General features: G+C 36.9%; 1 protein-coding gene and 1 long non-coding RNA gene across 2 annotated transcripts; both read right to left on the bottom strand.

Moving 5' to 3' along the window:
• Positions 1–4,156: 4,156 nt before the first annotated feature.
• Positions 4,157–5,539, bottom strand: LOC110894973 (tabersonine-19-hydroxy-O-acetyltransferase). Its single transcript, XM_022142233.2, has one exon. It carries the CDS (start codon positions 5,523–5,525, stop codon positions 4,230–4,232), a length of 1,296 nt encoding a protein of 431 aa, XP_021997925.1. The 5' UTR covers positions 5,526–5,539; the 3' UTR covers positions 4,157–4,229.
• A 3,504-nt stretch (positions 5,540–9,043) lies between these two features.
• On the bottom strand, positions 9,044–10,843 carry LOC110894974. Its single transcript, XR_002566811.2, has 3 exons — positions 10,001–10,843; positions 9,787–9,908; positions 9,044–9,121 (listed from the first exon to the last, which is right to left on the bottom strand). It is a non-coding gene; the product is annotated as an uncharacterized LOC110894974 (long non-coding RNA).
• Between the last annotated feature and the right edge of the window lie 573 nt (positions 10,844–11,416).

Here is an 11,416-nt window from a genome sequence, read left to right on the forward strand (position 1 = left end):
CCATAAATATATTCCATCAATTAACATGTTGCTTGAAGCAATTGCAGACTCATCACTGAGAGCACACTCCAACAAGTGACTATGCAAGTTTAGATCTCTTTGCTAACCCATAAGCAGAGGGGGGGGGGGGTACACCCCTTGTGTCACAAGTGACACTTGGAGGTTTTTCAAGTGAGGCAGCCACTATAACTATTAGGACAACAGTCTCATAGGTGAACAGTGGTTACATAGCTGAGATCTCCTTGAAGGCAACAATTGTTGAGTCTACAATAGTACACTCTTTATAAGTTGAAAGTCCCTAGAACCAAGAACAAGGGGCATTTGGTTCAAAACCAAATATAACCACCTCTGGTGGGAATCTAGATGATCATATTAATTTAGGTGATGGGTTAAGATACCAAGAATTGATGGATAGAGTAACCAAGATAGAGTTTTCAGTTGATGAGATAAAAGATATGCTAAAGATCTTGGTTTAAAACTTAAGAGTTCCTCCTATAAATGCAATGATTGCAAAAGAAATGTGGATTCATGCACAAATGTACCTACAACTTTAGAAGCAATCTGCTGATGCCACCCACAATATGCATATGGAGTTGATTAGGAATATGGTTGATGCAAGGTACAAAGATACAAAAGCAGAAATTAAAGCCATCAAAGATCACCTCCTTCAATCCACTTGCTCTACTCCAAAACCCAGGTATCCTGATGATGATGACAAAACGGGGGAGAGTGCAAAAGGTATAAGAAAGCTTCCTCCTCAGATTAAGAAAGTGCTAAAGAGGCTTGATTTATCTATTGCCAAAAATGCCAAAGAAGCTGCCATTGAAGAGAAGAAAAGAAAAGATACAAGGGGAGCAAAGGATGCACTTGCAGTCTAAGAGACAATTGAATAGCAGAGAATTGAACAAAACATGGGTTCTTCAACAGAGGTGCTTAAAAGAAGACAACATTCAAGACAAGTAAGAAGAACTGTTAAAACAGGAACAAAGCTCTATCTCCACAACCACTATTCTAACAACTCAAACCACCACCACCACTAAAACTCAAAACACTGATCTTCCTTTCCAAACAACTGTTGCCATACAAAGGAGACACCAGATGTTATATCCACAACAACGCTTACCATAATTCCAGAACTAGTTAAGCCTATGCCCCAAAAGGCCCCTGCTGGTCTTCTTATTAGAAAAAGAAAATTACCAACACAAATCTGATCACCACCAAGAAAAACACCCACACCACAAACCAGGACCAGAAAAGCAAAATTCATTATCCAAGATGATGATTAAGTAATTCTTGTAACCTCACCCATCAAAACCACATCATCACTACTATCTACCACTAACCAACTCACCATCACTTCCACATCCATTTCCACATCATAACCTATACCAGTCCCTTCAACCACAACTGCCATAAACACTTTTGCACATCCACTGGAGTTTACCACCAATACAAGAATACAGTCCTTCTACTTCACATCTGATGTCAGTCAACTCACTTTCCCAACTCTACAAAACTTTCCAAAGCCAACCATTGTCAAAAAAATATTTGAAGCTCAAAATGAACAGGTTGAAAGGATAGATCTACAGAAAAGAAAAGGGAAGGATGATAAGCAAATATAATTCATCATGTCTGAGAAACCTAGGAAACTGAATGCATTGGAAGACTATATCATGAAAAATACATGTGTAATCAACTATCACATGCTCCAATCACTGATCCTGACCTCAAAAATACAATAAGAAAAGATTATCTGACCCATATCATGAAAAACAAGCCATACAAAGCAACCAAGGGTCAATTCTCAGGATGGTTAACCAAATCCTTATTAGATGAAATTCTAAGGATTGAAAAGTTGAAATTAAATCCAGAACTCAAACCCACAACTCCCAACTAGAAAGCAGGCAAAAGGCCCAATGGTAGAAAAGCTCTGCAGTTGAAGAGGATGGAGGAAGAAATGGTTGCTGCAAATTTTGGGATACTTAGATCCATGGCCAGATGGGATGAATCAACAATCACTCAAAACTACAAAAAGCTTGAAATCCTAAAAGAGAAAGATCATTCACTCCCAAGAAACCAGATTATGATAAAGTGGATTTTCCTATGAAGACTATTTGTTTATCTAAAACACATAAGTGAAAACTCAGATCCTAACACATGTAAATTGTCGATGCATTCAATATATGACGCAAATACACGATTCTGGTAAAGCATGTGGAGCCGACAAAATATCAATAGTTAAGTTCACACCGATTTGTAAATTTTCAGAAAATAAAAAATTAATCTTTGTTTCCTTGTTTCCACATTTTCATACAATAGCGTCTTAGAGTAGTATGACTTTACGTGTTTGTAACGAGGATGCAGCGTATCTCGAAACATCTTTGTCAAGTGAGAGTTATGGCGGTGGTCGAACGACAAACCATCTTGAATCACAAACTTTGCCATTCGATCTTGAACCTTATTAAAGATGTAAATCAAAATGCGGCCTTCATTATCCATTGATTCTTCACCCCTTTCCGATGTATTTTCTTTAAAATCCTTGCAATACTTGTCCATGTGGTTCTTCAAAGTCGAGTTTAGGTTTGGTTGGAAAAAGGATCCATACTTTTGCAACAACCCTTTTGAGTGTCATTCGTCATTAGACACAAAATATAACCCTCGGATTCCCCCAAACTTCAGGTTTCGAGTTGTTTCTAGAATCCTCTCAACACTTAGCTCCTTTGGGCTTTGAGGATGCACCAACATCACCAATGGATGATTGCGAGTGAGCAATTTGTGATGCCATACTGAAACATATACGAGGCGAGAGTGGTTTTGTGTTTTTAGTACGTTTTTTTTGTCTTTGAGGGTTGATCAGACCAATATACCCAGTTACCCACTACATATTTATACTAACATAAGATGGCAAAATGGTCATTTTTGGGTGAAGAAAAAGGTCAAACAACGACTCCAAATGGCTAGAAAGTCGTTAGATAGAGACTAGTAAAATCTCCACAACTAGAACCAGTTCCAAACCCTTTTATTTGGGGTTAGTTCCAAACCGGTTCAAGTCTGGTTCAATGCAAGAGGAGGGAAAGTGGGTTGAAACTGGTGGGCTGGATAGGTTAGAGACCGGTTTGAGATATGACCTGTTTGGAAGCGAAACTGGTTCAGGTTAGGTTGGCCAGTTCGGATCAGAAACCTTTTTTTTTTTGCATCACAAGCATAGATCATACTAATTGATGTTGAGTTCAGATCTCCATCGTATGAACGTTGACATAAGTGGGCAGGGCCGAATACATTTCAATAGGTGGGGGGCCTTGGCGCCTGTAAGCCAAGCCACTTCACATATTTTTCTACCAAAAGTGTTAGTATAACGCCCGTTACCTTGTTTAAGAAATCTCGAAGGTGCACAAGGCACTACATTTTTTATGAAGTCCGGAAGGGGGCAATTTGGAGTTCGGGGTAAAGTCAAAGCATGAGGTTCCATCAAACTTATGATTTATTTACAGTTTTACAAAGTCAAGTTACTACTCCCTTTTATTGATCTAGAAAGTGACCATTCATTCATGTTTTAATCATTTCGTGTACGATGCTTGTGTAGATTGACTATTAAATGAAACAGCAAATTTGGTTTTGATTTGCTGTAGTTCGATCTTTAACCCATTTTGACCAAACAAATTTTTCCGCTTTGTGCAAAAACATTTTGGGATCTGCCACTGTAAATGAGATCACATACATTGGCGGTACGCTTACATGATACCATCCGAGTTTCATCATTCATTCATTGATATTGTACGTAAAATACCATATGTAATCAACGAGCCTAGATAAAGAAACCACATTTAATAAAGATCGCTCTTTACATTGTAAAAAAAAAACAATCGCCTGAAAAGAATAGCTGGAAGTGTTATAAGTGCAATCTCATATTAACGAATAACCAAGGATGGAAGGACCACCAGTAGCGATCTCCCACCAGACTAATGAGTTTAATGTTTCTTTTTTGATTTTCCAGTCGGTAACTCTGATTTGTTTAGTAGTGTGAATGTTGAAGAATTATAATTCTATGAATATCTCAAAAAAATTCATATATTGCCATATTTAATTGATTCAATAAAAAATTCATACATTGCCATATTCATCTTTATTCAAGGTCGTAAATGTTTGTGTGATCATCTTAACAAGTCATCCATACATATTATTTATTTATTATCATTGGAAAAGACGATGCCAAAAACTAAACATGCATTTTAACCGTCAACATATTCAAGAAGCTCTTTGTCTTGTTCAAGTATCACCATATCTTTTTCTGGAAGGTGCAGTGTTGCTTCAATACCATCATTATGTGGGGTGTCAATGAACACAACAATCTTGTTATCCTCTTCTGGAACTTCAAACATCACGTGTACCGGTTTGCCCCACCCAAAATCCACATCGTAAGTAGGAAAACCACATATGCTGGTCATATAATATATCTGTAGATTTGGGTCAGCTCCTAACACTGAATATATGTTTTCCCATCTTTCACCTATCTCTTCCACATTTCTTTCTTTAATCTCCATTTTCCCTTTCCTTAGCTTAGAAACCACCTCATTCAGCGTAATTTCACGTGAATCAGTCATCTTTTCATGCACCATTGTGATTATGTTGCCTCCAACTTTCTCAGGATCATTCTTGAAGATTTTGTTTCGCATATTCACTAAATGAAACAAGCTTGATGGTCTAAAGAAACCTGTATTGGTTGTGGCTGCATCCACCGCGCATTTAAATATTAGTGAAGTTAATACCTCTACTCGCGATGGACCATTGCTCGGGGGGTTCGTTACAGATATGCCCATGGAGATAACCTTCTTTTTGAGTTCGTTTAGTTTCGAGTTAGGAAACACCAATCTCCTTGTTGCATACTTAACTTCACTTATGGTCTTATATGCAACATCAGGCATTTTAACATTACTGTGACTTGTAGGCGAAGAAATGAAATATGGTTTGATCGGTGATCCACCACGTGTAACTGCGGCCCATTGCCTAACAAAGGTTAGCATTGTGAAGGCGTCTGCGACCTTGTGCGATGTGGATACGACCATGGCCACTCCACCACCCGTGAAATGGTTCAGTTGGATCTCTACCAAGTTAGGGCTGGTCTGGCTAATGTTAGGAAGAAGTTGTCGTAGGCTTTTGCCCTCCTCTTTCTTAAGAATGAAGTCATCTAGTCGGCTATCATGAGAAACTTCCACGAACTCAACTCCCTCATCGGTACAATTGACGTGACCCGCAAAGGGGGATAACAACCTACCCGCGAACGGGTAGTATTGTGTTAAACACTGTGATAGTGACTTCTTTAGGATGTTGATGTCACCATAATTGTAATTCTTGTAGAAAAAAACAAATGGCATATGATGGTGAGGATTAATGCTATCTACCAATGGAAGGACATGAGTTTTGGGGTGAGGTGTTGGGGAGGATGGTTTGATGGTTTCTTGAGATATGATGGTATGAAGTTGCCTATACCTTCCAAATCTTTGAAGCCTGTTGATCATCATGTTCATTTTTTTTTTCTTGTGGAAAGATTCAAGTTATGTGAAGAATGAAACATGTATGCATCATTATATACACACAAGTACAGTTGCTTTCTCAAATTTAATTTAATAGGCTTTATTACGTTTGTTAGACCACCGTAGTGGTTAAGAAAAATAATGCCCCCACCATAGGGCATTATCTGACACGTGTCATCCCAGTCAGCATGAGGCGTTATTGCAAAAGTGACGTAGTGGGAATAATGCCTAATAATGCCCCTTCCAATCATTAAAAACAAAAAACAAAAAAAAAGCAAACAGTTGGTGATTGAATAGTCAAACCTTGGACACATGCAAAAGAAAAAGCAAACACTCCCATTGGCCACTTGCTTTGCATATTAGCGTTATTATTAAAACGCCAAAGTTCAATTTTTGATTTTTTTTAAATAACGCCTACCGTAATGGGGGTGGGGGCGTTTCCGGACGTTTCTTTTTTTCAAATTTAAAAAAAAAACGCCCCACTACGGATGGCCTTAATGATATTAATCGATGTCATAATAGTGTTAATCATTTATAACTCTTAGGCTTCACTTTGCTACTTGCAAAATAATTAAAACGATTTATTGTATCTATTATTTTAGTTGATACAAGCTATACTTTATTTGAGGGCTAGTTTGGTGCAATATCCCGCCTCTTTTCTTTTTTTAAGTACAAAGACATTTTAGACATACATAAGTTCATTATGTGTGGTATGAAGGCGTAAAAGATCATTTATGGAATGGCTATGATAGCTTGCTGGTCATATGAAAAGAAAGGAAACGATGTGGTTTTTAACCAGAAAAAATTTGGGTTAAAAATAGATCTTCATATAATTATATTAGCTGTGCGGATTGGTGTAAATACCCTTTGTACATGTTTTAATTTCTTTCCCCTTTACCCATTTGGGTCGGGGGTGTTGTTGGTTGTTTGACTTTTTACCCGTTTAGGTCGGAGGTGTTTCTTAATGAAGTTTATTTTTCTAAAAAAAAGAAGTTATTGAACACTCACAAATTAATTTTTTTTGAAAGAATGACGGAAAAGTTTTATATATTGAAAAATACATCTTCTATGCCAGGTATAGGGTGAGACGCCCCGTCTTAAGAAAATGACAAATTATCATTTTAGCCTGGGGCACCCTAGTCTAGTTCTCAGATGGTTAATTACCATTTTAGCCCTTAGTTAGGCCTAGACTGGGGTTATCTCAGGGCAAAAATTGTAATTTGTCATTTTATTTTTAAACTTCATGGGGAGAGTTTTCCAAAATAAAAATACATGTCTTTTACAGGGCTAAACTGGGCGTCTAAGGTTGTTTAAAAGATTATTATACCCTTGAGTTAGGACTAAATTGGGGGCAACACATGACTATAATGGTCATTTAGACCACACTAGACACCCAGTTTAGCCTTGTATGCGGCGTATATTTTTATTTTTTTATTGTTTTCTCTTATTAATATCAATAACACTAATATTCAAAAGAGAAAACAAAAAAATAAAAATATACGCCACGTATAGTGCTAGACTAGGTGTCTAGGGTTGTTTAAAAGAAAACTAAACCCCTGATTTAGGGCTAGACTGCGGCAACACAAGGCTATAATGGTCTTTTGGACCACTGTATACGCCCAGTCTAGCTCTGTATGCGGCGTATATTTTTATTTTTATTTTTGTTTGTTTTCCCTTTTTAATATCAATAACACTAATATTAAAAATAGAAAAAAAATTAAAAATATACACCGCATACAGTGCTAGACTAAGCATCTAGGGTTGTTTAAAAGACTATTATACCCCTAAGTTAGGGCTAGAGTGGGGGGAAACAGGACTATAATGGTCTTTTGGACCACACTAGACGCCTAGTCTAGCCCTGTATGCGACGTATATATTTTTTCTCTTTTTAATATCAATAACACTAATATTAATTAAAAAAACTCATATTAACATCAATCAAATGAATATTAATTATACGATACCTATACGAGATTTATACTACACTATACGATACAACGATACGAGACCATAGGATAAGATACAACACTTGTGTAGGCTTGTAGGTGTACTATAGGTCTCGTATAGGACTATAAGTGTGGTTTAGGTCCCGTATAGACCTATAGGCATATACAAGACTTATAGGTACCTCTACGAGACTTATACTATACACGATACGATACAATACTATACTATACGATACCATACCATACAATACAATACCATACTATAGGATATGAGACAACACCCTTATACGCCTATAGGCCTATAAAAGACCTATAGGGGACTTATACGAAACCTATAATACACTATATGATATGATAATACATCCATAGGCCCATACGATGCCTATACGAGATTTATACTACGCTATACGATACGAAACAATACGATACACCTATAGGGCTAGTCTGGGGGCAAAAAGGGCTTTAATGGTCTTTTGGACCACACTAGACACCCAGTCTAGCTCTGTATGCGGCGTATCTTTTTTTCTCTTTTTAATATTAATAACACTAATATTAAAAAGAGAAAACACAAAAATAAAAATATGCGCCGCATACAGGGCTAGGTTAGGCGTTGTTTAAAAGACTATTATACCCCTGAGTTAGTGCTAGTCTGGGGACAAACCAGTGCTATAATGGTCTTTTGGACCACACTATACGCCCAGTCTAGCCCTGTATGCTGCGTGTGTGTGTGTGTATATATATATATATATATTTGTTTTCTCTTTTTAATACAATAACACTAATATTAATTATAAAAAAACTCATATTAATTATCATAACACTAATGTTAATTATACGATGCCTATACGAAACCTACACTACAAGAAAACGAAGCATTAGCGGCGACTTTTGTCGTCGCTAAAAGTCCCATTTGTCGTCGCTAAAGGCTTTAGCGGCGACTTGTCGCCGCTAAAAGGTCGCCGCTATTGATCCGTCGCTAAAAGCCCTTGGTCGCCGCTAAAGATGTCCTCGCTAATAATTGTTCACTTTTAGCGGCGACATTTTGACCTTTAGTGACGACATTTGTCGCCGCTAAAAGTCAAAAAACCAGTAAAAAAAAATTCTGTGCTGCTGTTTTCGGTTTACAGTTTTACTACTATTTCCCCGACCTGAGTAATCACAACAGGCTCGTTTTATGACTGCCGATCATTGCCATTCTAACCCTTTATAACCTTTGAGAACAACCCATTCTAACCCTTTAGCCGGTTCCCATTTAACCCTTTAACACATCCTTAGTTTCAATCCATTAACATCTAAATGTATTCGGGTTATGTTATACAGTTAAACGGTGAGTAAAATCAAAATCGGCTCGACTAGTTTGCACCGGCAAGGAGTGAATAGAATATAAGTTCTTAGTCCAGATTATGAGCTTGTATGCAGCCATAAAAAACTTAAAATTTTAGTTTTGAAAATATGACTAAACTACAAAAGAATCAACTAACCAATCAAGACTATAATTACTCATCTGGTTACAAAAACGTTAATTTAAAACTGCAGGGTATAGTGTTACCTCCACGTAGACAGCCACAAATATATAATCACCAAAAGCAGCAGCAGCATGCCATCGGCTCGTCCACTATAAACACTGAAATTTAAAAATCTGACCTATGGCAATTGAAATTGTTTATAGTTAGAATAAGAATTAAAATTAGAATGTTGCTCAATGAAAGTTGTTTTGAGGACAACAATCTTTTCATGAATATGAATATGCTAGAAACAACAAAATTTGTCATGAATGAGACCCACCAACTACCCAGGTACTATAAACAATTCAAACAAATAAAAACAAATTGGATCTCAAGTGCATGGAAGACAGAAGTGCAGCCTATATATCATTTAGAAGAAAATCAAACTTTAAAAGAAAGTCAAAGCATGTGATACCTAAAAATTTAGCCATATTTATAGCGTATTTGGAAGTGTGTTTAAATATGAAAAAAGAACACTGATTTAAAGTACTCATATGTAATTAATGAATTCTCCAAGGTGACCTATAGTTCTTATGTAACAGAAGATCAAAAACCTCCATATTGGAAAGAGTCTGAATACCACTGGGTCGACTAATTGATGGTTTCGCAAACCGAGTACGATACTTCAAGACAAATCCAATAATAAACCAAATTGCACCAAACTTCACTCTCAATCTACCGATGAAAAGCACTAAACAAACCGATCCTTCAATTCAATGAATATAATGAACATTTAACAAAATAAAATAAATATTCAACAACAATTTTAATTTTCTTAGCAAGATCAAGATAGGCTAGAATTACCATCAAAATCAAGAAAATTCTTTTGTGTAGAACAAAATCTGAGAAAGTATCCTCCTAACTATGCAAATGAATTCTATGATTAGTCGAGACATCAGCTTTGACGCCATCAGCTTCTCTACTCCCTACAACCCACATAGCATTCAAAATCAATAGGCAATAATAACTGATAATTTAAATTCAGAACTCGTAATTAATATACAAAATCTACACTAACAATGACATTTTTGCATTTGATGCCGCCGACGGTGCCGTTGTTGTCGACGACTTTAACTGCATTCCTTTGGATATGAGTATGTGCTTTCTTTTAGTGTCACTTATTGCTGATCCTGAGTGGAATAAGCATGTTAATGCCTTTTTCACAAACTCTCATCAACAAATGAAACAAATTATAAAAATTAAAGTTCATTTTGACCCGTTACGTTTAACCATCCAATCAAAGAAGACATGGCTGCATTCTTTTCAGTTCGCCTTTGGTTCACCGTAAATGTAAACAGTTTAACCACTTTTGATTCAGTTAAGTCACCTGACACGTTTCATTTTAGACAAAAGCACATATATTATGAGAAAAATAGGCCAGGTAAAAGGTAACTTTCAAATCATTCGACTCATTTGACCCATTTAATTTCCAAATGCCTTTACTATTTATCAAGACAATCCTAGCAGAGCATTAATGTGCACTGTATAACAAAAAACTGTGGTAGAAAATGTAATAATCGAATGGTAATTTGTGAGTTTTAGAGTTCACCGTGATCAGCAACCAGTCAACCAGTGACACTAAAAGACCAGATCAGGAAATAGACTACACAGATCTCGGCTTGCCAATCGTGGTCGCCGGAAGGCAGCTTCACTTAGTTTTTTAATTGCTGGAGCAGATTTGTTTTGAAATCCTGAGGCCCTAACCTGCCGTTGAATACACTATTCATTTCCAATTGTCTTACTAACATATAGTAATTATGCAGACCTGAATAGCCATTGACTATGCCCCGATATTCCATACCCATAAATTTTTATGTTCAATCTGCAACCGGTTAGCAATCTCCCATACCTGAATAGTCATTTGTTGATGTTGTATTTATGAGTGATGAGGATGACAAAGCAGGTGACGGACACAAAACCGACTCCAGAGCAAAAGACACGCCCTGCAACAACAACATTGAAACCTAAAATACACAGCAACCTAATACACTTGACACCAACCTAACCCAAACTGATTTCATAAGGTTAAGTTTTACAAACCACCAACCCGGGTTGAACCCCAACCCGGTTTCACAATCAACCCGATTTGACTTTTCTAGGCTTCACTCCAAACCAGTTTGAACCCGGTTCGGGTTCAAACCCTAACCCGATTGTGCACCTCTAACTTCAACTACTCTCTAAACCTATTTATCAAAAAAATGCAGCAATTAACCTCTAATTGAAGTCAAGAAAAACACAACAACAACACAATAACCTGCTATACTACATTTAACTACATAAATTTGACATTTAACTCAAGAAATTTGTGTAGATAATACAAATTAGAGATAATCAAACATAACAAGGATACCTGGTGGTCCGACGACGTTGAAGAGGTTGTTCGGAGAGATGATGCAGCGTCGCAGATGAGGTGGTCTGGCATAGTGTGGTGTGG

This window comes from Helianthus annuus, chromosome 12, assembly GCF_002127325.2.
Source record: "Helianthus annuus cultivar XRQ/B chromosome 12, HanXRQr2.0-SUNRISE, whole genome shotgun sequence".
Taxonomy (NCBI): Eukaryota; Viridiplantae; Streptophyta; class Magnoliopsida; order Asterales; family Asteraceae; genus Helianthus; species Helianthus annuus.

What these genes read in the sequence shown, in the direction of transcription:
- LOC110894973 (XM_022142233.2), bottom strand. Translation starts at nt 5,525, where the DNA reads ATGAACATGATGATCAACAGGCTTCAAAGATTTGGAAGGTATAGGCAA.